Genomic DNA, 26,705 nt, shown 5'->3' on the forward strand with positions numbered 1-26,705 from the left:
CATTGGATCAAAGATGGCTGGCATCATTGGAATGGGATTGGAATGAGCTTAGCGTGATGCCTTGTGAGTAAAACTTTTTTTTGCCAGAGGTTGAAGCCGGCACACAGTAGGGTACAAAAATTTTGTATTGTGGGTGGTATTACTTAAAATTTTTTAAAGGGAATAACTTTCCAAAAAGTCATTAGATGTATTCAGTATTAGCATTTTGACTTAAAGGTAAGTTTTTCCTTCATAATTTTGACATCATTATCATCATTATTCACAGATGCTTTGATCCAAACTAAATTGACTGACAGAAAAATGTGCTCATGGGGCTGTAACATCATTTGAAAAAATCCATCTTGATGTGACTCTGTGGTGCCCAGGTCTGCTTTTCTCATCACTATTTGACCAGCAGAAAGATGTACTGTGATTATTTTCACATTGATCACCAACTGGATGTCATACTTCAGCACCTTTTTTTTTATTTTATTTTTTAAATCACTGCATTAGCTGTGCTCATGCATCAGGTTTGGTTCTCCAGCTGTACTGGGGTTTTCTTTGATTCCCCTGCCATGAGATCAACAGATGAGGGCCATAGAGGGTTTGGGTTTCAAAAAATGAATTTTTGTGTGTTTTAAACTCAAATCAAGATAACATTAGGTGGTTTGACATTTGTCTGTGTACCTGACAGAATCCTGAAGAAATCTTGTCAGTGTTCACTGAGTATTGGTTCAGCTGCCTTTCAGCAAGGCACTTAAAGACTGAAAACTGAGCAGCACCTAATTTTAATATGTGTAAGACTGAGGCAGGGAATGACAAAATGATCTTGTAAAAACAATGTGCCAATGACTCACTGAACACATTATCAGGAGGGGTATATACTTACAACATTTATAGACTTATTTGTATAGTAGTTGAAGTTTGATGCACTTTTTTCCCCTTTATTTTAGGGTACAGTTATTACTCATTTATTAGTTGTTTATTACTGTGAGTATTAGTAATTTATCAGTTTTGTAATTGTCATATATCAGCTCCTCATTTTGCTCATGGTATTCTATACATTATTAACTATTGTTTTTTATTTATTTATTATTTCCATTTAGGCCACGATTAATGCTTGCTAATGGTCAGTTAAATGTACGCCACTGACACAGAGAACCTGCTTGTCTCAAATGTTTAATTGTGCAGGTATTAGGTTACACCACAGACCTACATTAGAATGGGGACCAAATTATGATTAATAATGAACAATTTGTAGTTCATTAGATAGAAGTAACATCCATACTTTTGTTTTTAGTCAGACATGAATAAAAATGAATTAAGTCTTAGCTCAGGAGAGCGTAACTGTTGTGTAAATAGTGTGGTGGAAAATCTGAAAATGGAAAGTTCTTAAGACTGAGATAGTCTTTGTTAGTTTTATTGTAAGCCTTTGCAAAGGGGTCAGTACAGTGTCTGATCAAACTGAGTAGCTGACTGACACAGACTGACAGCAAACACCAAGTGATTAGTGCCTTTATAGGAAACAGGTGATACAGATGCTAAAGCATATCCAACAGCAACCAGACAGTTCCTGTTTTTAACTGACAGTGGGTACGAGAGCAAGACAAGAACTGTCTCGCTCTCTTCTCTTGCTAACTTAGAGATAGCATAGCTGCTCAAAAATAGCACTTCTGAGTTCTTAAGATTATAAGGGTACTAAGTCAAGAGAGCTAAGTAAAGAGCACAGAGGAATTTTCCACTACAATAGTTGCTTACTTGCCTCATACTGTACAAATGATATAAGGGGTTTGACTTAAGTGTAACCACTTACCTACTAACTGTTTGTAAGAATTAATTGTGGGTTTAATACATTAATAAACAACTAATTAATGGTTAATAAGTATCCTAAAATAAAGTGTTGCCAAGTTTACTGATGTACATTCTTTATTTTATTGTTCCTTCAGATTCTGGAAAGAGCCAAGTTAAGACTTGTTTGTGTTTCTGTTTCTTTCCCTCTGCTTCTTTTTAAAACATGTTTGAATCAGTGTCACTTTTATCCTTTGCATCTTCAAGTTATTTAATAAAACAGTATCACATTTTCACCACTGTTTTAATGATATGCTGTGTTCAGAATTACATCTTGGAAGTAAAGAAAAATGAATTTTAATCTTTAGTGTGTTGTGTGCACATTGGACAGCAGGAATGCAAAAAAAAAAAAAAAAAAAAAATCAATCAAGCTTTTATCACAAAAATTCTCGATACAAAAGAAGCTAGTTCTTCTGAGTACAGAAATAATAATAAAATAGCAATACCTGAGCTTTATCTTACAGTATCTCGCTCCATATTTCCTCTTTTTACTCCGTGCATCTTAATAAAGACAATTTTCACTGCTGCTGAATCTTTCAGCACCATGTCTTTCTGGGTTCAGGGATGTGTCATGCCAACATTTCAAATCAAGCATTAAACGACCGTGATTTTGAATGTTTGGCCCGGTTACTTCAGTTTACCCACATTTTACATTGACAAACCATGTGGGGATACTAAAGATTTCACAACACATAATCAAAATCCCTCCATTTTCAAATTACAGTGTTTGCTTGACACATCCACCTTATAATGTTCTGCAGCTAACAGAGTTGTTGCCACTCATAAACCAGAGAACTGATAATTGGCTGTGTAAGTAAATGTTAGGGAGAACTTTCTGACAGAGAGACTTTCACACCGCCAAATTTCAAGTCATTAGAAAACATCACTACTGTTAACAGATATGGAACAAATGCAGGACATCTCACTTGTTAGCTACTTTTATCATCAACTCTGGTAAAAATGATATGTTTAACACCGAATGTCATTCATTAAATCTTTTTTTATTATTATTTGAGTGCAATCTCTTTTTATTTTAAAGATTATTTTTTTGGCATTTCTGCTCCATTTGACAGTCACAGCAGAGAGAGACAGGAAAGGCAGGGGAGAGAGGGGATGTCATGCAGCAAAGGGCTCGAGCTCAGATCTGAACCCAGGGTGCCACTATCACAACCCAGCCCTGGTGCATGGCACACACTCACCAGGGCACCCCCAAATCTGGGTGCAATCTGATGAAATTTTGCATTGAAAAGCCTGGTTAAATCCTGAGAGAAGAGCTGCAATTCCAGTCACGCTAATGCCAGCTCCTCATAGGCTACTGCGGGCAAAATTCTTTTTCTAAATACAGACACAGGCAGCATTATAATTATACCACTGATTGTTAATAAGGAAAGCAAATACTGAAAAGTCTGAAGACTGAATGCAACACATGAATTTGATGGCACATCCATAACTGAAAAAGAACAGCTGGTGTTAGTGATTTAATCAGAGGGGAGTTATACAGCGTTTTTTCCAGAGTTGATGATGAAAGTAGCGAACAAGTACTGTATCATTTCACCAGTGTACCATTGCTATGGTAGTTTGCCATCAAGCTGACATTCCCATTTCATAATGTAGCAGTCAGGATCTCATCATCATGGTAACATGTTAGGCTTTATGGTTGCTATGGGGCAGGGCTGACTAGCGTCTCAACCTCAATGACCTCAGTCACAAGTCCTCTGATGACGACTACACTGTCCAATGGCATAGCAGACTCATTCTGTGGCTGGCATGCCATTGGCTGAGGGCTCTGGAGACCCTCCTCTTCTTGTGTTCCTCTCTCCTCTTCAGCCACTTTTCCCTCCTTCTTACCCTCCAGTTTACCATCTTCCTCCTCATGCTCTCCTCTTTCCTCTCCCCTTTCTGTGCTCTGAGTCTCCATTGCTGCTTCAGAGGATCTGCAGTTGTGGTAACTTCCACTCTGGGCTAGACCCAAATGTTCTCTTTGCATTCTCTCCCTCTTCTCCTCCTCCTCTATCCCTGCCTCTCTCTCTTCTTCCCCCACCTCCCCCATTTTTTCCTCCTTGTTCTTCTCTGTTGCCTCTCCCTCTTCCTTCACCCTCTCCACCTTAATGTTGTTCTCATTTCCCTCCCTCTTCCCTATTTTCTCCTCCTCCTCCTTCATCTCCTCTGCTGCCTGTCTCTCTTCCTTCACCCTCTCCACCTTCATATCTTCTGTCCATCCTCCTCTTAGGTAGACGGCTCTGTCGGAGGCCTGCTGTAGCATGGTAGGCCCCGTAGGAGGCACTGTGGAGTTGCAACAGACTGCCTGGCACAGTGATGTCAGGCTGGTTGTTATTGGAGCGTCGGCACAGGGTGGTGGTGCCAGCGGGAAGAAGCAGTTAAGGTGAGAGGTGACTTGTGGTGGAACATCTGAGGTAATGAGGTCAGCAGATGGGTCACCTTGAATGGTGGACTCGGATGGGGCAGTTGGGTAAGGTGGCACAGACAGGGGAGGGGTAACTGAGGAGTTAGGAGAGACAAGGTCAGAACCAGCGCATTCTGGGAGAGTAGGAGGATCAGTTGAACCACACACATGTAAATTAGCTGCCTCTGAATTAGAAGCTTCGCACGTGTCTGTTGGTGCTGATTCGTCGTGTGTCACAGTGATGATGGGAGCCTGCAGCGCTGCACTCAGCTCAGAGCTGGTAGGGTTAGATTCAGGGTTGGGGTCAGGTTTGGGATCACTCTGAGGGCAAAAGTCAACCATGCCTGATGGAGCTCCACCATCCAGCAGAGAAGCAGATTCTCCATGTTCATCTGGCACCATGGAGGAAGAAGCTTGAGTGTGGACAGCCGGGCTGTCATGCGCAGAGCAAGGAGGCATTTGCCCCAGCAGACTGTACTGACTGATGGCCAAATCTGAACAGTCCAGCAGCAGGTGGCTACCCTGCAGACTGGCAGCCTCCTGGACCACTGCAGAGGGAGATGGGGTCGGGGTGAGGGGCAGCAGAGTCAGATACAGTAGGATTGGTGTGAACCCAACAAGCGTGTTGCCTTTTACATTTTTAGGCATTAGGTGACAAAATGTGGCAGCAGGGTGTCTACAGTTATCTAAGACTTCCATCCACAACATTGTTTTCTTCCAAATAGGCCTAAGTCACGACAATCTCTCTTCAAAATCCGGATGCTGATTATAATATTGTGATTCTGGGATCAAATGACCAACATTTCCTTCTTACTAAATCCCAGAGTGGTTTCTTCTCACCAGTTTGTGACTTAATAATCTCTGAAATTTTTTTGGAAAAAGTTTTTCTCATAAATCTGCCACTTCAGTCACAGTTTTTTAGTGACCCTGGTATGCCGTTCTGCAAATCTGAGAAAAATCACAATTCTTAATTTAATCTCAGGATTCTTGGAAAAAAATTGTAACTGTTGTAATTTTATTCCCAGAATTCTGACTTTAATATTAATTCTGAGTTGAAACTCACTAAGACTTTTTTCTCAGAACCATCTTTTTTCATGTAGCACCAATGCTTTTCCTTAATCCTGAAATGCAGGAACAGGTCAAGACCAAAAGGCTGGGAGTTCACCTCAGACTGAAATGTTTTGCAGCAGATGCTCACACACATAAAGAACCAGATTCTGTCATCATGTTAGTAGTCTGATCTTCCTGCGTTTGGCCAGTCAGATAGTTTAAACATGTCAGATTTCTGTTCACTCAGTGTGATTGTGAGATGAAATAATCCTCTTGAGTAAGGTGGGTGTACAGCAGTGAAGAGTGGGGTATGGATACGAAAGCACAGGATATGTTGGTGTGTGTTTACCTCTCTCTGTCTCCTTGTTGAGGATGTCTCTCAGGATGTCATCATAGACATTTTGGACCAGGATGAAACTGCTGTAATCTGAGAAAATGTACTGCTCAAACTGCTGCAGCTCCTGGACACAAAACATATCTTCAATCAGAATTCACTGTATACATGGTATTGGTCTCTTACAGTTATGTAATGAGGAGGGACAGATATAGTAAGCTAAAGCTTGAATGTCCACTTTTTCACTCATTGATTGATTTGCTTATAGTACTTATATCTGTTGTTTCTTTTGATGACTTAGCATTATTATCTATATGAGCATTCATTTTGTTACACAGAAAAGGACTGAAATAAATTCTCACCACTACTACTACTACTAGAATGTCCAGACTACAATTTAGAATTTAGAAGTAAAACTCTGAAATTCTGAGATTGAATGTATGAGAAAAAAACTCACAAATTTATGAGAAAAGAAACTCAAAAATCCTGAGATTATAAAGTTGCAAATTTATGAGAAAAAAACAATTAAAACTAGTCTTTCTAATACTAAGAAGGAAATGCTGGTCATTTGATCCTGAGTCCAAGTCCCGGCAATGTCTCTTCAAAGTCCGGATGCTGATGATATTATTATGATTCTGCGCTAAAATCACCAGGGTTTCCTTTTTTTCCCCTCACAAATTTATGAGAATTTTCCTTGTAAATTTAACACTTTTATCTTCAATTCTGAGAATTGAAATTCTCCAACCCCAACATTTCAATAAGAGACAGCTGGTATTTGGCCTACAGGTTTCCATGTGCTGTCCATCTCCCTGGTGAAAGCAGGCAGAGTGATCTGGAGCAGAGTTTCCTGGTAGAGCCTCTTCTGTACAAGTCTGCTATCATGGTCCAGCTGCTGCTCGCACACACACACACACACACACACACACGCATAAAGTCATAACTTCAGTGATATTATCAGTGTCTCCTTGTTTTCAACTGTTCAAGCTTTTATTTTCACCCAAAACACAGTCACAGTCAAAATCAAGAATTTTGACTGACCTTTTCCTGTTCCTTTACTGTTTAGAAGTATGTAGGGTCTCATCAGCCTGTAATTTTATAGCTACTAGAAATGTCCCTGTACTGTCTAAAACAAAATGCAATCCTTTGTGCCAATCACAGACAAGTCCAACCTGAAGCAGTATTTGTAAAGGTGACAGGTCAAAGGTGGATATAAAGGTCTTTGTAAAGGTGTACTGTCTGTACCTTGAGGACTCTGTGCTTGGCTCTCTCCATGTTGGTGGAGATGTGACTTGGCTGACGTCTGGCTGCCTGAAGGATCAGCTCTGCTGTGTACACAGCACTGTCCAGCAGCTGTAGTATACACACAACAAAGTGATCACCCTTCACTCCCTGTAATGCTAATCATGTTGATTGTGTGTGAGCACAGCACCCTGCGGCCCACCTTCCTCAAACAATCCCTTTTTTTTTTTTTTTAGTTTTTTGAAACCTGAAAAAACATACATAAAATATACTTTTTAAAACTGTATTACAACAAAAATACTGTGAACTTACCAAAATGTTTGTAAAAAAAAAAAAATGTATCAATAACATTAGCACAATTACAAAAAAAAAATGTTCAAAGACAAGAAAATTCCCCCTAAAAAATTCAAATAAAGAGAAATTAATTTGGTTCAGAGAGTGAATCAAACCTTTCAAAGAGTTAAATAAAATGGTGTTTTCATTTGTACATACTGAAGCAAAGACTCATTTGCATTAAAATAGTTCAAAACAGAATGCAAACAGATGGTTGAGCTTTTGGATCTCATTAATCTATGCATGGTAAAATGCAAAGCCCCCCCAAATGATTTTCTACCAAGGAATCCAAATGTCTAGGGACGGCCCTGTCTCTGAGCCACACAGAAAGCTACATTAAATATTATATGCATTTTGTACAGTAAAATGAGCCCTTGCAATGTGAGTCATCAATGTGATTCTTCTCTCTGCATATTCGCCGTTTTTTTGGTCAATTCGGTCATTCACGTGAATCGCGTGGAACCAGAGAGTTTTTTTGGGGGATGCAAAGGGCTGCGTTTGATATGCATGAAAGCTAGAATTAAGAAAGATTATTGGATAATTCTGATAATTGACATTTCTCTGGGCCAATCGGAATCTCAGCTCTGGTGGTGGTGTGATGACGTTTGCTTGAAGCATGCAGCGCCAGCTGAACTAAAAGAAAAAAAAAATCTGGGTTCGCCCAGATTTATCTAACAGACGTTTCTCAACCACACTAACAATAGGCCTACTAGTCAATTAGAAGTAGTGCGGGGGGGCGGGACTTGGGTGTTGACAGTGAGGCGCTTCCTGTGCCGTCGAAAGTGAGCCTGCACTGCAGCCCACAGGATGGACCGCAGGTTCATGAAGCCCGGTGAAGACAACAAAGATGTCTCTTACACCGATGATGTCAGCGCCGACAGGATTGGGCATGCCTACTTTACATATCGATATCTCCGACACACAGAAACTTTAAAAGACGTTGGAAATCGGAGAAATGGAGCTTTGCGCCTATATACAGGCCATTACGGTAACTCCGTAGGACTACTGACACTTCGACTGTCCAATCACAGAAGAGTCCCTGGTGTGTCACACATAGACATAATATACGTAGACGCCTCATAGGCTGCCGCTGCCTATTGGAGCTGACGTAGCAGCCGGCCGCCATCTTGGATGGGTCTCTAATGCGCTCCCAGTGCATTTATTCCTACTGTATCCCCAACTTTAATAATCCATAACTCCCCGAATTTTTACCCGATTTTCCCACAGTTTGGTTTGTTACAAACAGCAGAGTTTCAGTTATGATACAGGATGCTGTCACACATTAAAAATATGTACTTTCATACTGAAAGACTTTGTATTATAACAAAACATATGGTATGGCATATAGATAAATGTATAAATGAATTAATTTTATAATTTAAAAAAGAAACAAGTTTGATTGTTCATTTGAATTTATTTCTCTCTCTTTCTCTCTCTCTCACTCAGACACACACACACACACAGAGGACATCACTGACAGTCTGACCCTTCCTGCTCACTACAGAGCTTTGACCACTCGGTCGCAACAAAAACCTCCGTCTTATAGCAACTTCCCACTGCCTCCTCAAGCCTGTATCACTGCGAAACCTTTAAAAAGAAAAAGAAAAATAAACAGCAAGAGTCAAAGAGAGAGAGAGAGAGAGAGAGAGAGTACCAGTTCCTGCTGTAATAACGTTACATGTAAGTAACGATGATATAATATTATAAATGGTAAAATGACCAAAATTATTGTTTAGTCTTACTTCTGAAAGGTAATCCCACGCGATCTGGTTTAAATCCTGTGCCGGTTATTGCAATTATAAGCTGCACAAGATACCGGCATTTTTGCTAGCTCTCCATTGACTCTGGTTGACTCTGGTGCTAGCCTAGAGTGAAGAGACCCATCCAATATGGCGGCGACGCTGCTCACGTTCCAGCACGTCATGAGGCGTCTACGTATATTATGTCTATGGTGTCACATGTTTGTAATATGAGCTTCTCATACCGTAACTCCTGAACCAATGGTGCCATCGAAAAAATTGAGACGGTTTCTGAAAGCAGAGAACCGGAGCTTTTCCGATGGTGTGCAAAATCACTCAGTCATTGCACAATTCTGACAATTCTACAACCATAAAAAGCAAAATAAATCAAGGCAGATTTAGTTTAATTGCAGGGTTAAGAGGGTTAAGAATAAATGGCGATGGGCTTGGATAGAGGAGAATGGGAGCAATGTGGCAATAGATAGTTACAAGATAGTTAATATTTCAAGTAATGTATAAATGTTATATGATGAAATTTGCCGCATACAAAACCCTGCCACCAGTGGGGCTGTTAGTGTGTGATGAAGCTGATCTAGGTAAGAAGTCTCTTTTTTCAGCAACACCACTCATCTTATGTTTGCATTTCTGTCTCTTTAACATCTGATGTTAGCCATGACTGGATACCTGCTCCATCTCCAGCTGTACAGAGTGAACCAGCCGCTCAGCACCACTGAATCTGAATCGCTGTTTGAGACCTTGAAGTTTTTCTGTCAGATTCTCTACCAGTCTGTAGCAGTGATCCAGACTGGTGAAACGCAGGGAGGACAAGGCCTGAAAACATAATCACACACACCCCACAAGGTCAAACCAAATAAAAAGCTAAGCTATAATCATACAAAAGCAGTGAATTCATCTGAAATGGAAATCAAATGTAAATCCACCTGAATACAAATTAGTAAAATAAGTGGCACATGGGAAAAAAGAGGGGGTGGGGAGCATTTCATTTATTATATATTTATATATTTATTTAAATAAATGGGAACCAGACCTGGTTATGATTTATTTTCATAAACCTAAATAAACATGAACTGGACTATAGGGCATGAACGAGTAAATTTGGAAGTTTTTCTGACCAAGTAGTGGCAAAAATGGGAGTGGATACAATTCCACACTGATTTCTCTGTCATGCAGTGAGTCATAATGAAAAACAGCAGTACATGTCACCTGATGGAAAAACCTCCATATAGGAAAACTCAGAATTGTGTGTACACAACCATTTACTGTGGATGCTGCTCAAACTTTGATGCATATGGCACCTGGTCTCTCACCTTCTCCAGCCCCTCCATGTCTCCATGTGTGTGAGTGAACGCTGTGTCCATCTGTATGTGCAGTGTACACTGCATGTCCTGCATCCCTGCGCTGACACATTCAGCCACAGCCTCCAGGATGGACGACAGACAGGGAGCTACAGACTCACCGCACAGCTTCTGTGCTGGTCTACATATAGAAGCTGCGACACACAAACACACAACAGGGGACCAGACATAAGATCGATCTCTCTCTCTCTCTCTCTCTCTCTCTCTCTCTCTCTCTCTCTCTCTCTCTCTCTCTCTCTCTCTCTCTCTCTCTCTCTCTCTCTCTCTCTCTCTCTCTCTCTCTCTCTCTCTCTCTCTCTCTCTCTCTCTCTCTCTCTCTCTCTCTCTCTCTCTCTCTCTCTCTCTCTCTCTCTCTCTCTCTCTCTCTCTCTCTCTCTCTCTCTCTCTCTCTCTCTCTCTCTCTCTCTCTCTCTCTCTCTCTCTCTCTCTCTCTCTCTCTCTCTCTCTCTCTCTCTCTCTCTCTCTCTCTCTCTCTTGTTACTAGGCTACTACTGAATGAAAAAGACCAATTTTAAAGATATCCTATGATAAACAGGCATACTAGAAGCAAACTACATCACAGAAAGTGCTGGTAATGTTTAATTTATTTTATTTTATCAACTTAAGCATGGCTTAAACATTCCTCAATCACAAATTTGTCAAAAATAAAACATGCTTCCTGCTGAGGTATAAATTGCGGTAAAACAAACCATCTGGGGTCCGTTTCACGAAGCAGGTTCAACAAACTCCGAGTCTTACCCCGAACTCTGAGTTGATCTACTCTGAGATAGGAAACTCTGAGTTTTCAGTTCCAGAGCAGCTCATTTGAGTTAGTTTGATCAACTCGGAGTAGTTTCACCTGGAGTTAAGCTCCACCACACCACCACAGCTATAAAAAAGACAGCGTCAATGGAGCCCCGATTTGACGAGTCACCATGGCAACGGGGAAGCGTCGGGCTGCGTTTCTCACCCCAGTTGCATTGGAAATCGTAATGCATTCATACAGCGAGTTTGAACATGTTTTTTTTTTAAAAAGTGCAACACCGCTGCAGCAGCAAAGGAGAGGGAGACGGTGTGGGAGAACACTGCTGCTCGGGTCAATGCGTAAGTAATCCCATGTCTGATTAAAAGGACCAAAAACGTTTTTTAGTTAAAAGGAAGACATGATGAATGTATTTGAACTACACTGATTTATAATGACGTCGGGCCATGCCTGTTGTGGTATATCAACGTGATGACGTGCACACCGGGGGCAATCGTGCTTGGGCGCGTTTGGGCTTTAGGTAATGTGAGTGCAGGCCAGCCGGGGACTGGGGAGGGGGGGATTTTGGCTTTAGCACGATACGGGCTCAAACTTGCCAATGTGAGTGGGCCCTGAATGTAGCCTAGTCCGTTGCAATCAATAATATTACTGGGGAAAACTGCTTGAATGGTTGCCAATTAATTTATTTCATTGAGGTGTATTCCTGCGGGGAGAAGCACACTTGGCAGCAGTTTAAGATGAAATATAAAAACATTGTTCAAACAGGTAAGACCTCGGCATAAACATCTATGTGCGGTCTTATAACCATCTCCCGACGAATATTTAATTCTCTGCGCGGTAACACTGCACCTTCATCCACGGGATCGTTGTCGAAAGGACATGCCATGTTCGTGAAAAAAAAGTCACCACCTAACTACTAATGGACTTCTATTAAAGGCCTACTGACTGTTTTTTTTTATTTTATTTTATTTTTTTATTATTTTTTTTTTTAAATAACAGACGGCAGAACTAATATGCCACGCCAAAACTGGCCTGCTGACTGAATGAATGAGGAAGTTAAATACGGTGTGTGGCTGAAAGAGGGCGGACACAGAGAGAAACTCGAGGTTTCATGAGAAAAACCTGGTCCCAACCAGGTTAGTTTCATGGAGTCTGTTACTGCGGTAACTGACCGAAAGCTTCAGTTACCTCCCTCTATGAAACAGGCCAGAGTTACCCCTCTTTCTCTGCTTTGAGTTACCTCCCTTTGTGAAACGGAAAACTCAGAGTTTCCCTCATTTCAGGGTGAACAGACTTCGAGTTTTAACTAAACCTGCTTTGTGAAACGGACCCCAGCTGAGGTATAAATTGTGGTAGAACAAACCATCTGCTACAGTGTTTACAAAAACAGTTTAAACTCAACTGTTGAACATCAACTCTAAACTCTAAAAATAACAGCTCTCAATGAGCCAAACCTAGAGGTCTAAATAGTTTAAGAGCCTTATTGCACCATCTGAACCCTGTTCAGTGCAGTATCATCTTTTCTCTCTCCTGTGGGCACCGTTCTTCCATTAGCTCGTTGTTGTCTTGTGTTGTGTTGTGTTGTGTTGTGAATGCACGAGCTGATGACGTTGGGCCGGGCGCCGCATATAAATTAACATCACAACTCCATCTATTTATTTTAGTTATATTTTTCTCATTTTATGCGGAAAAATGCAGAAATTGTGAAATCAAGCGAGACCTGCATATTTCGCATTTTGCGAAATATGCGGGGATTATGCGCCCTTTTGGAAAATAATTGACCCCCGCATAATCAGCTACATTTGAGTGATTTATGTGGGAATTCATGCGATTGCATAATCGCGTTTTTCTGGAGGGTCTATAAACCAGGTGGAAAAACCACCAGGCTAGTTGCTGTGTTTTAACAGTTTACCAACATGTAGTTTTTCATTTCTTGGTAGGGTAAACTGAATCAGAAGATAGCCTAAAATATACATGTGTTGACTTGAAACATACTGACGCTAGCAAAAAAATATCTGGCCCCTGTGAAGGTCTCATTCGAACAAATGGGGCCCACTACCGTATATCAATCTCACAGCCCTGATTTAAAGGGCTAGGACACTAAACACTCCAAGCCAGGCAGAAGACAGGCTCTACAATGACAGATCAGTATCAGCCTCATTTATTGGTGTTTGCCTTGCTGAAACAGTGAGATATGTCAGCATGTATGTCAGATTCATGTTTGTGTTAGATAGTTATGTTCAGGGTTCAGGTGTGAACTTCTTTACCTCGGAGTTTGTCCTCCAGGAAGCGGTGACACACCGTTATCTGGTCCAGGTTCGATCTGATTACAGCCTGATTGGCTGACGCTGTCTGACGACATGGCCCTTTCAGAGCCTCCAGGCCATCGGTCACCTGCTCCAGAACCAGACTGTAGGTTGCCTGCACTGTCTGCACGCACACATACACACACAGTGTCATAGTAACACAGTTTCAAATGGCTGGCTGGACACTCCAAAAATGATATCACATTTTTCAAAAATTAGTTGAACTATTCCTCTAACATGAGGTTAAAAAAGGAGGCTAGTATGGCCATTCAAAGGCATACGCAAACATTCGACATGTACCTAACAAACTTGTAAAATAAGCCATCTGACTGTATGTTGCTGAATTAGGATTTGAGAGAAGGTGAATGAGCCACCAAAAACAGGCAGTTGTGATGCCTCATTTCCATAACAAAAGAATTCGTTTTTGCTGCAGTATCAACATGGAGCCTACTGTCACTCATAATAGTACAGTGGTTCTCAAATTCAGGGTCAGGGCCTGCCAGGGGGTTGTGAGATCATTTTGGGGGGTTGCAGGATGATTACAACATAAGCGAAAGAAGAAAAAAAAACAACTTTTTTTAATATGCAACTTATCCCAATTATTTTGACGTACCTTGCTCTTTCAGTTTTCTTGGGAATACAGACTGCTCTTAAAACAGGATGCAATAACTTGAACAGGTGATTCTTTAGTTGGACTGTTCACCACTCTGCACATGCAGCCTGTGGGGTGGCAAGTAGGCTTGGTTTGTTTTAAGGGCTCACCAGCCACTGGTCTAGTGTATATGAAAGTGTTAGCATGTTGTGTATATTGGACCCATGGATGCTTTTGGTGTCTGTTCTTATCACTTCCAGATGAGCAGAGAAACAGGACAATCTACCAGAAACTTGGTTTATTCCTGTAACCCACCGCCATCCACTGTCGCATCCTTTCTGTCTTCTTCCCCTTCACTCGAGACTGAAGCTGACTCTGTAACCATGGCAACACTTGCTTCATTACCTGGGAGGCCAGCACCTACACATACAGACAGAATATTACAGATTATATTGATCGGAGATGACAGAGAAGCTGCCTGGGGGCCAAATGTGGCCCCCAAGATCTTTTGTTGGGAAAGGGGACACAAAACATATTAAATCAAAATCATTTTTTTAAATTCAAATATTTGCATCAAATTATGATAAACTATGTCTAATTTAAAATAAATGGTTTCTATATGATAAATTGAAAAATTAATGATTAATGATAAATTATGATAAATGAATTAGAATGTAGAATTTTTTCAAGAAAATGGAATAAGCACTTATTGGCAAATGGTAAAAGGCAAACGTGTATGGTGTATATTTGTTGCATGTCTTTCTTCTGGTTTCTGTCATTTTACATTACGTGTTATTTTCATGAGCCAACATGCAGTTTCCTCTGATGTCCAGGTTGGAAATTGATTGATTTAAAACAATAAATCAGAAAGTAGTCTAAAAAGACCATGTGGATGCTAACCTTTTCCTCAGGTCCCAGCAGCATTTCCCAGAATTCATAGTGTCCTCTATCCTGTTGATACAGCCTCAGGGCTCGGATGAACGCTTGACCCTCATAGGGTGGATCACGCCATGGGTCTGCAGCAGAGGTGTGTGTGAGCAGTTCTCTTTTTAATGACATCCAGAGTCACACTGAATTCAAAATCTAGCTTGTTTCATTTCAAAGTAGAACTGCGCACTGCAGAGGGAGAAATAAGCAAACTGTGGGCAGTGAAGATTACAATTATAGTCCTTACACATTAGATCGTTCTAGTGAAATATCATTGAACTGCTGTGGCTTTGCAGCTTTTTCCACAGCTATACATCTCCAACAGAGAAATGGGGGTATGGTAGTATGCTGACCAGCAGCAGAATGATCCTGACTCATGAACATACACACAAGGGAAAACAAGACTGGCTGGTACACACACGTTGTGAATCCAGGGGTAATTTTGTGTATGCACTTATTTTGAATGCAGAGTAGGAACATTTCTGTGTACATATTAGTGAATGTATCCAATGTGTCTATAAAATGAAAAATTGTAAAAGCAGTTACAGTACTGCATACGTAGAGATGCATATACATACACGATACATGAGATTTTTTTAACATATATTTCTGCATAGATTTTTTGCAGACATTAAATTTTGTTTCAGCATACCCTACTTCTTATGTTTTCTACGCCATGCATAAATGATCCTACTGATATGATAGCCATGACAGTCTTTCCTTACAAGACTACTTTTCTATATTCTAGTGTTGTAGTGTCTCATTTTCTATATTCTTTATTTATATATTTTGTATCTGTTGTATGGTATTACTATTTATGTTCTGACCCATTTTCTACATAGGAAACACAAACTTTACTTGAACTTTGGTGAAGTTTGAGTTACCATCAGTGAAGCTCTTTCTATGAAGACTGAAGCCCCTTAAAGAGCAGACAAGCCCCAGAGAGGAACCCTGAGGTTTTTGGGAAATCGGTTCACCGTTGGTGGAAAAGTTAGGAAGATGAGCAGAAATCTGTAGTAGATCTCAGCTGACTTCCCCTCATCATCAACATCCTCAGTATGAATAATGCTCTAAAAATACTGATTTGACAAATGACATCATTTTGCCATGTGGGCTACTTCAACATGTTGACTCATGTTTCCAGGAACTTTGGAACCAAATGGAGGTACAGTTATTTCATGCCATTGGCAGATTTTTTTTTTTTTTTTTTGCAATATTATTAATTTTTAAAGTTACCAAGGAGAATGTCTGCATTCCTAAAAAACTATAGTCAGACAGGTGCTTGGTATAAAAACAGGAAAGACAGGGAGATCCTGCACACTATCTGTACTTGCAAATCATTTTCTGTATACACTGGATAAAAGGCTGGATCCAATCAGAAAGGACGGCTCCCAGCAAATACAACTATCAATTATCCCAAAGAGATCACAGAGATCTCCCTGGTGAGCCAAGGACTAATAAAGTCAGTGTAGATAATACATATACCAATACAAGTAATGAGAATCAAGACAATTTTTCCCACTAATGACGATAAAATATTAATATAGTAAATAGAAAAGGAAATAGAAAATGGTAAATATGTAGATTGGCCAACGTCAATCTTCAAGAGAGCATAGTCAACATCAATACAGTGTATATATGCTTTTTTAAAATAGTACAAAATGTTAAATAATCAAGAATCAATACAGCAAAATCTATATAGGACAGGATCAATCCATAGAATAATTAGAGAAAAAAAATACTATAGCCGAAATTAGGAAAAAAAACATTTTAGAAAAAATACTAGAGATGATACATGGGATCAAGAACACAGGATAATAAGCCCTCATACAGAAAAGACAAAAGGCCAAGAGGTCACCAATCAACTCGGAACTGCCAAGGGACCTTGGTACAGGTCCGACCCGAGATCCTTCTGATTTTTTCACGACTTGAATCGTTATGTATACGGCAAATGATATTTGTGGCACACTAACTTTTGCATGATGGAGGTCTGAATGACCAAAATGGCATAATAAAGATCTTTTGCAGGCACAGATACTATGCAGGATCTCCCTGTTTTATCCAGTTTTGAGGAAAGTAAGAATTTATTGAAAACTCTGTATGATACTACATAACTTGAAAAGTTGACTTTCTCTGGGTGGAAGCTTCTCCCCTGCTCTAAGGACAAATGTTAGATTGACAGGAGAGGAAAAAAAGGACTATCTTGATACTTGAAGGGAAACAGAGATGCTATCATGGATTTGGGGAGAAAGCACTACAATTCCTGTTACAATTAAGAAGCATTATCTGAAATGATGAATTGAATGAATAATGAATTATTTTTTATATTTGCAATAACAAGCCCAACACTGTGGTCGCACTCTGTATGAAGCTGTGTGCTACCAATATGTGGATAAAACGCGCAGTGTGTCATGTTTCCTGTTGAGATAGCAGTTACTGAGGCAGTTTCTACAAATATGATGCATCATGTAGGTGCAACATTGTGAGCGAAGGTCCAACTCTCTGGCTGACATCTCTTCGCTGGCTAACCACACAGGAAGCCAGCAGTGCCGGATTAATATTTTTATCTGCTGCCAAGGCAACAAGCACCACAAACACAACAAGTGAATAACAGCTGGGCAGCTGCAGCTCTCTGCCTCTCTGACAGAGCAGACATTAGCTCTACAGGTTAAAATGCCACTTAAAAGGCTGCAAGGCACATCCGAGTCATTAAAATACCTCACCACTTCCTTAGAGTCACAACAAAAGTGTGAGCGGGTGTGTGTTTTACCGAGGTTCTGGTGTCGCATGCAAGTCTTGAGTGCAGACAGGAAATGATGGCGCTGCTCTTCCTGTGTGAACAGGAAGCAGGTGTGGCCTGTGTAAGGCAGGTGCAGAAACACAGGAAACACACCAGGAGAAGACACCACTGAAGAAGAATCGCCCTTCACTCCTGGACACACCCATGCACCCACACACCCACACGGGACAGCATTACAGATGTGATTCAAAGTGGGATTACAACAATAATAACAATCATGTCATTTTTATAACAATAATAGTAGTTTCAGCTATAGACAGCAATTCACCTTCACCCTTTGAAACCTGGGCAAATTCACTTGATTTCTTTCAAGACCATTATATATATATATTTAATTAAATTACAAGAAAACTGCCACAAAATTAGTAGAAATTACCAAAAAAAAAATAAAAAAATACAAGAAAATTACCAGAAAGGTAGCACAGAAAACACAAGATTGACAAAATATGCAGAAACAAAAATTACCAACTACAGTGCATTCAGAAAGTATTCAATCCCCCTTCACATTTTTCACTTTTGTAATGTTGTAGCCTGATGCTACAATCACATTGCAAACACATTTTTTCTCTCATTAATCTACACTCATTACACTATAATGCTCAGTTTGGCCGGGTGACCAGCTCTTGGAAGAGTCCTGGTTGTGCCAAACTTCTTCCATTTGAGAATGATGGAGGTCACTGTGCTCTTGGGAACCTTCAGTGCAGCAGAAGTTTTTTTGTAGCCTTCCCCAGATCTGTGCCTTGCAACACTCCTGTCTCTGAGCTCTGCAGGCAGTTCCTCTGACCTCATGGCTTGGTTTCTGCTCTGATATGCATGTCAGCTGTGAGGCCTTCTATAGAGAGGAGTGTGCCTTTCCAAATCATGTCCAATCAATTTAATTTAGCACAGGTGGACTCTAATCAAGATGTAGAAACATCTCAGCAACCATCAAGAGAAATGTGAGGCACCTGAGCTAAATTTCAAGTGGGGTCTGAATACTTATTGTTTTAATGTGAATGTTTTTCCTTTTTAATAAATTTGGAAAAATTTCTAAAATTCTGTTTTCTCTTTATCATTATAGGGTACTCAGAGTAGATTAATGAGAAAAAATGAATTTAAACGATTGTAGCATCAGGCTGCAACATAACAAAAGTGAACAAAGTGAAGAGGGTCTGAATACTTTCTGAATGCACTATATATTTTCATTATTATATATTTAAAATTCAATTACCAGAACATTATTACAAAGTTACCAGAAAAAATTACAGACAATACCCAATTTCCCCCCACTGACACTACATGAAAGACAGATTACAGATTACAGAATGCAGTGTAACCATTCAGTAGCCCAGGACAGGTTTGCTCCAGCAGAAGTCTAGATTCCTCCTCTGTGGTCAGCACAGCACCCCCTGCTGGCTGGAGGACCAACTTGGCTACAGCACCATGACTGAAGGTCTAGTATAAAATAATTAAATAAATAAAAAAGAATAGAAAGACTTTATTGTCATTGTGGAAGTACAACGAAATTAGGAGCACTACTCCTGATCAGATCAATGTATAAGACAATTAAAGATAGACAACAGGCACACATCCAATAAATATGAAACTTTTAAAAAAAAGTGTATTCTAAATGCTATAAATGTGTGTGTATGTATGTGTTACCTCCATGCTGTCATGTATCTCCAGGCTGTAGTCTCCCCTTAGGACTACATGTCTCTCTTTACCCCTTCTTCCCAGCTCCTCCCAGCAGGACACCTGAACACTACCCTGGTACAGTACATCCTTTGGAGTGTGGCAAGGCTACACACACACACACACACACACACACACACACACAACAGTTCCATGTTAACTATCTTTTGTAATTGCATCCTACATGGCTGCAAGGTGTTAACCAGCTTTGACTAATTGATTGATTGATGGGTTGAGGTTCCACGCTTACCCTCTGTGTCATAAGTAGGCCCCTCCCCTCTTTCTTAGGCTCCACCTCCTGGTGTAGATGTGTTATGTGAGCAGCAGAGTACTGCTGCTGATAAAACACACTGAAACCTTGAAGTGTGGATTCGGTGAGGCCTGGAAAGACACACACACACACAAACATATTCACTGTGACAGGACCAACCAATATAATTCTGAGAGAGCTAGAATACAGTCGAGATGAATGATTTCTGCAAGTATTGTGAAGAATGTTGTTGAACATATTTTTAAGAAAGACTTATGTAACAATGCTATTGTATGGGTATTTTTAATATATTTCATTAGGATCATAACCTGCAAACTCTCAGCTATAGCAATGGTTTCCTAAGTGGTGTCCCACGGGTCCTTGAAGGTATTCCAGGTCTTCCTACTTTAATCCTTGTGAAAAGTGTTTTTTTTTCCTTTTGTTTTGTTCTTTTTTTCTATAGAAAAAAAAGAGAACTAGAAAATTATAATTTTCTAGTATCCACTAATGTATTTGGGCACAAATGGATCTTCTGCTGTCTTCTTCTGCTTCTGCCTCTGCATATGTGTGCATGACTGTCATCACAGTGTTTAAGTTAATGGGCAGACTTGCATCTTACGTAATGACACACACACACACACACACACACACACACACACACACACACACACACACACACACACACACACACACACACACACACACACACACACTAACAAGGTTGGTTCTCAAACAGATCAGAGACAAGCCATAATAATGTAATAGTTCAAAATGACTGTAATTACATACTATTTTACCATGGAGATTGCAGACAGGATGTGACCCTGCTGATACAATGTATGATAGCACTTTTTCAAAGACTTGAAAGTTCCACTGAAGTGAGAGAATCTCTTAGTTTGGCAAGATAATGTAAAATCTGAGATTAAAATGAAAAAGAATAGAAGGTAAACTGATTACACCAAGATACAATAACTCATATTTAGTAGTAACACAACAGAAAAACAGAAAAGGACATAGTTTAACAAAGGGGAAAAAGAAAACTAAACATGAGAACAAGTTTGATCTCAATTAGCCAGGGTTTGGTGGCATTCTTAAAAGCGGTAAAGTTTGTAGTACATTTCAAGTGATCATGGTGATCATGGATGGAACTTTACAGTTGCCACTTGAAGTTACTCTGTTGGATCTGATGGTACCCTATTTGTTTGGGGGGGTTTTTGTCCAAGATTTTCAAAGCCTGATTGTAAGGACACTCTGGATTTGATAAGTGACTGGTTGGCTTGGGACCAGGTAGTTAAACCATAGAACAGATGTGAGATTATCATTGAATCTAGAAATAGCAAGGCACAATCAAATGTCAAACAATTTCTTATCATCTTAAAATAGCTATGGTTAGCCTTAATAATTTTACATTTTTTTTAGCATGATTTTTCAAATTTAACTGAGAATCTAAAATTATCCCTAAATTCCTCACTGGTGTTACTTGTTCGGTAAGCTCACTTTTAATTCTTAAATTCAAAGATTCTGTGGCAGGTAGCTTATTAGTGGAAAAATACATAGACTTTGTTTTCTTAGTATTTAGTGTCAAAAAGGAGGTATCAAGCCAAGCTGATACTCTTTCTAAAATTTTTGTTAGGGCATCTGCAAAGCATAGCAGGTTTTGCCAGATATATGGACAACTGTATCATCAGTGTACATCTGTAGACCTTTACCAGGGAATATATCTGGCAAGTCAGTAATACACAAACTGAAAAGAATAGGACCCAAGACAGTTCCTTGAGGAATTCCTGTTACAATTTTATGTAAAACAGACTTGATATTGTTAATTACAACACACTGTTCACATCCCTTAAAATATGAATCACACCACGGCAGTGACTGTTTTGAGAAACTGAACACTGAGAGTTTTGAAATTAAGATGTTATGATTTACAGTATAAAATGTCTTAAATCCAGGAACACTGTGCTTACTACAATTCCTTTGTCAAGGAAACTGGCCTTCCTGAAAATTCAATGATTTCATCATCTAAACCATCTAAACCACATTAGACCCTATCTCATCTAGGCTGCTTAAGGAAGTCTTACCCTCTGTTGGTGCTTCTTTGCTTAATATGATCAATCAAATGATGATCAATCAGTCTTTATTAGCAAACTACATACCACAGTCTGTTAAAGTAGCTGTGACTAAACCACTCTTTAAGAAGCCTACTCTAGATTATTTAGCTAACTTCACCATTGTAAAATAAATTTTTAAGCACAACAAAGACAAAACAAAATGAGAGATCAAGCCAGGTGGAGCACTCAAATACGCTGGCCGGCTCCCCAGGAAAGCCAGCTGTATTTTAAAAGATCCCACCCACCAAGGACACAGGGCAAAAAAGGTTAAGGCAAGAAGGTTCATTTGTCCGACGTGCCTGCTCGCCTTCATCCTCGCCAACATTTCCCTAGACAGCGTCACATAGTCAACCTCAGCCTGCCTAGCCAGCCCCTTCTCCACTGTCCAAGCCTTCATTCCATCACCTACAACTGCCACCTTCCTATGCATTCACAATAAACTCTGTAAACACCCAGTCAAGGCAGATGGCCACCCACCCAGAACTGGGTTCTGCACAAGGTTTTTTTCCCTGTTAACTTTCTTTTTCTTGCCACTGTCGCGGGGAGAGATCATGGTTCATGTCATGGGAGAGATTTTGGTTCATGGGACAAACCAAATTTGTGGGGTCTCTGTAAAGTGACTTGACATAACATATGATGCTATACAAATAAAATTGAAATTGCACTGTATAAATATGCAAAGCTGTTCACACAACAGAATATATTATCGATGGGGTACTGCATTACTCTTCTGTATTTTACCTTTTTTTTTTTTTTTAAATTAAGTTTCATCTACTTTTTAAATCAAAAAACAACATTCTAATCCTTAATGCAAGAATTATTGTACTACTTTTAGTACTCCTGCTACTATTACAACTGCTAACACTATTCTAAATATTTTTGTAAATACTTCTAAAACTATTTCCATTCTCAGTGGTAGTCATCACATCACATTACACGCTGTAATGGGACGTAACGATTGTAGCATTACACGCTGTAATGAAAATAGGAATTTCACTGGAAAGAAATTAATTGAAAAAAAAATCAGATTAGTGAAACAGAAAAACACCTGTAATTATTGTCAATATACAATTAAAATTAAAATATCACAAAAATACAGACAGAAATTCATTGAATTTAGAATTTTGGGGAGTAATTTCATTGAATATTTATTGAATTTTTTGGTTTAGTGGCAATTTCACTGGAAGCTTTCATGCTATTTAAAATATACTTTATATCACACAAAACGGGAAACTAAATATTCTATCCTGATTTGGACATGGCATGGATAGCATACATTATTGATGTATTTATTAGGTGTTCACATTAACTCTTAATGAGCTTGGTATAAATCATATCAGTGGTGGACTCAGGCTGTTTGAAGGGCAGGGTCAAGAAAAAAAGGGCACCTACTGCACGACAGGTAGTCCCACCAGTGCACAAAAATCTATAACACATAAAGTATGATGAAACAGTCTTCGTCTAGAACAAATAACTGTATTACAATGCTTGAGTAATTGAACTGCACATAATGTTGTGTTATAACCGTTACTTTTTTAAGGGTTATTTTCTGGTATTTCTGCTTTACTTGACAGTTACAATGGAGAGAGACAGGAAAGGTAGGAGAGAGGGGGGATGACATGCAATAAGGGGCCTGACATCAGATTTGAACCCAGGATGCTGCAATCAGGACTCAGCCTTGGCACATGGTATGTGCTCTAATCCAGTGAGCCACCAGGGTGCCCCATAACTGTATTACAAAAGAACACAGTTCTACCAGTAGCCCTTTTGCCCTCAATGGCATGAACCCACCTCAACATCACACAAACAAGATATATTGTTCTTCAGTTTAAAAGCATAGATAAGTTAGCTAGCTCCTTAGCTAATCATCTAGGCAAAAAATGTGGTAGAGCTATCTATAAAAGTACTTGCAGTGTACATACATTTGTTTTAGGTAATTGATAATTGGTAAAAATTTACATCTTGAAGAAAGTCTGCTGTATTGCCTCCTTTACAGGTCCCACACTGTAGTAGGAAATTATGGTTACAGCTCAGACTATGTGACTATGACATTTTATCCACTGGGGCAGCACTTCTCCATTAAGGGATAACCAAATTATCATTATTTAGTGCATGAAAGGGCACTCGGGAAGGAACTTGATCTTTTTTTCCCCATGTGAAGGGCACTTCCTCTAGTTTTTGGCACTCTAGAGTGCAGTTTAATCCAGAAGTCCACCAGTGTCTTATCCTCATATTTGGTGTCAGGTGGTGGCTTTTGAGGAAACATGTTGCATATATGCAGTAGGCACAAAACAAGACTCATTAATTAATGTGAAATCATATATATAACCTGACCTCATATGACCTACGCTCAAAAGCAGGGTTGTAGTGTAGGGTAAACTAAAACCCTTCAGTCCTTAAGGAAGCTCATAGCATATGGATGAATAAGGGTTTAAGGAAAGGATTAAGAGAAAAAAGTGCAGTACACAACAGCACTACAACGACTACTAGTGTCATTTCACTTTCTTTCCCTTGTTTTCTTTTTTCTGTCCACCCTTCTCAGATTCAAGGGGAACGTCTTAGCATGAGCTGTCATAGCACTTACACTTGATTTAAGTTCACTGACATCACAAAATGGCACCATTTAATCCTTTAAAATACAAGTATTATATATTTTTTACCTCTGATGTGGCTGACCTTGGCCTCATCCAACAGTCCTGAGGAAGATGCTCCCATGATGCGCTTCTGTTCCTCTCTCCAACAGTATCTCGGAAATATCAATTCAGCCGCTATAACTGAACACCACAACAGAGATAAGACTACAGTATTCTATTATTCTCAATTATTTGAGGACACCTGTATATATAGCTTGTGTTCTGTCAATTGTAGAAACTTAAATTCAAAAAAATCTAAACAAAATGAACTACACCCATGAGTGGAAAGATACAGATGACTGCTCAGCCCATTTCCTCTGTTCTCTGTGAGGCTTTGTGATGTCAAGTGGGCGGGAGTGTGTGTGTGTGTGTGTGTGTGTGTGTGTGTGGGGGGGGGGGGGGGGGGGGGGGGGGGGGGGGGGGTAGGTCTGGTCTGGTGCAAATGTGAGATGAAATCTGTCAGTACTGTCATGTCTCCATAGAAAGAACTGTATAGATCTGTGACAAGCCACCCTGCTGCGCCACCTGCTGTTTTCAGAGAGATGTGACAGGATTTTCAGCTCTGATCCCGGCTTCACCTTTTCTTCCAGAAATTAAATTAATTTTAAGTAACACTATATAATAATGTTCCTTAATAGCGCAAAATACAGTTTTAACAAATATTTGCTTAAATTAGCAGAACCTGCTTCTATACCTGCATTTTTTAAATTAACAAATTAAGAGAAAAGGAAAAATGAGCACTGTAAACCAAACACAAGCCTAGAAGATGCTTTTTAAAATAGTAAATATATATGTAAACAAACTTGCAGGCCCTGCTATTGTACACAACAGTGAAGTACATTTAACACCATCACCCCCAGCAGAATGATGGACAAACTGCTTGACCTGGGTGTCAATGAATGGACATGCAGATAGCTCAAGGAGTTTTTAACAGATCGCCCACAGATTGTTAGGATGGGGTCTACTCACTCCTCAAACCTGACTCCCAGCAATGAAGTCCCACAGGGTTGTGGGCTGAGTCCTATTCTCTCCACTCTACACACCTACAACTGCACACCAACCCACACCAAATCATGAAGTTTGCAGATGACACAACTGTGGTGGGAAAGATCCAAAACAACATGTCTGCCCACAGGGATGAAGTCCAAAAACTGTTTGTTTGGTGCACTATTAATAGCCTGGCACTAAACCCCGGAAAAACAAAAGCACTGATAATCGATTTCAGAAGGAGGAGAGAGGAACTTGCTCTTCTATACATCAAAGGAGAGATGGTGAAGAGAGCCACTGATTTTATATTCCAAGGCACTTCCATCTCCCAGAACCTCACATAGACTGTCAACACCACCTCTCTTGTGAAGGAGGAACAACAGCAGCAGCTCTATTTTCTAAGGACTCTACAGAGAGCGAACCTCTCCCAGCAGGTGCTGTTGTCCTTTTACAGATGTCCTGTCAAAAGCATCCTCTCTTCTGGCATCCTCGTGTGGTGTGCGAGCTGCATTGTGGCTGACAGGAAAGTATTCAGGATTCATTAAATTAGCACAGGACATTATCAACTCACATCTACTATCGCTTTAAGACATTTATAGGGCCTGATGCTTACAACGGGCCAGAAGCGTAATACAAGACTCATCTCACCCAGCCAACCACCTCTTCACACTGCTGCCCTCTGGAAGGTGATACAAGTCTATGAAGACCCACACTTCCAGACTCTGAACAGTTTTTATCCATGTGCCATCCAACAATTGAACTCTATTAAATAATACCAGGCTGCTGAGGAATATGGGGACTGTGCAATAATGTCATAGGTTGAGTGCAATATAATAAGTGTGCAATATACTATGCAATATTTTTTTATTATAACTATTTATTTATTATGTCAGTCAAAGGTTGTTTATGTTTTTATTGTCTTTTAATCTTTTTATCCTGTGCCTTTATTGTTGCTACTCATCTGTCTTGTCTATGTAGCCTACCACTAAAGGAGCTGCAATGAAATTTCGTTGTAGCATTTGCTGTTCAGTGACAATAAAAGCATTCTGTTCTATTCTAACTTTTCAGTGTGTTGGGGACCTAGACAAGGATTCAAACCTGAGTCTCCTGTGATGAAGTCAGTGACACTAATCACTGAGCAGTCCCGCTGCAATGATGGGAAAAAAAATCTATTGTTGGCCCTTAGGCAAGGTCCTTAATGCTAAATGCCTATACCTCCGTATGACTGAATATACACGCAGACGAGCCATACCGACTTGGATGTTGACAACAAGCCTTCCCCAGATCTGTGCCTTGCAACAATCCTGTCTCTGTCACGGTGGGAGGTAGATGGAGGACCCAAATGCAGGAGCCAGGAGGCACGGAGCTCAGCAAACAAAAAATA

The 26,705-nt window shown here is 39.9% G+C and overlaps 1 protein-coding gene across 2 annotated transcripts; it reads right to left on the minus strand.

The window, feature by feature from the left end:
* Positions 1 to 1,103: 1,103 nt before the first annotated feature.
* On the minus strand, positions 1,104 to 26,643 carry LOC115375474 (protein Niban-like). 2 transcript variants are annotated; one of them, XM_030074878.1, is made up of 15 exons: positions 26,574 to 26,643; positions 24,362 to 24,475; positions 19,591 to 19,721; positions 19,311 to 19,448; positions 18,986 to 19,103; positions 17,640 to 17,801; positions 14,843 to 14,958; positions 14,258 to 14,362; positions 13,312 to 13,474; positions 10,255 to 10,436; positions 9,611 to 9,757; positions 6,858 to 6,965; positions 6,400 to 6,507; positions 5,631 to 5,742; positions 1,104 to 4,779 (listed from the first exon to the last, which is right to left on the minus strand). In XM_030074878.1, exons 2-15 carry the CDS (start codon positions 24,414 to 24,416, stop codon positions 3,488 to 3,490), a joined length of 2,937 nt encoding a protein of 978 aa, XP_029930738.1. In that variant the 5' UTR covers positions 24,417 to 24,475; positions 26,574 to 26,643; the 3' UTR covers positions 1,104 to 3,487. The 2 variants fall into 2 exon arrangements, with proteins under 2 accessions (XP_029930738.1, XP_029930739.1); XM_030074879.1 differs by having other exon boundaries at positions 26,578 to 26,606.
* Positions 26,644 to 26,705: the final 62 nt, after the last annotated feature.

Source organism: Myripristis murdjan, chromosome 17 (assembly GCF_902150065.1).
Source record: "Myripristis murdjan chromosome 17, fMyrMur1.1, whole genome shotgun sequence".
In the NCBI taxonomy this organism is placed as follows: domain Eukaryota; kingdom Metazoa; phylum Chordata; class Actinopteri; order Holocentriformes; family Holocentridae; genus Myripristis; species Myripristis murdjan.

Coding starts and splice junctions, on each gene's coding strand:
- LOC115375474 (XM_030074878.1), bottom strand. CDS start 24,416: ATGGGAGCATCTTCCTCAGGACTGTTGGATGAGGCCAAGGTCAGCCAC. Junction 17,802..18,985: donor CTGTCCTGGGCTACTGAATG/GTTACACTGCAT, acceptor GGGTGTGTCCAG/GAGTGAAGGGCGATTCTTCT. Junction 10,437..13,311: donor CCTGGAGGACAAACTCCGAG/GTAAAGAAGTTC, acceptor TGTGTGTCGCAG/CTTCTATATGTAGACCAGCA.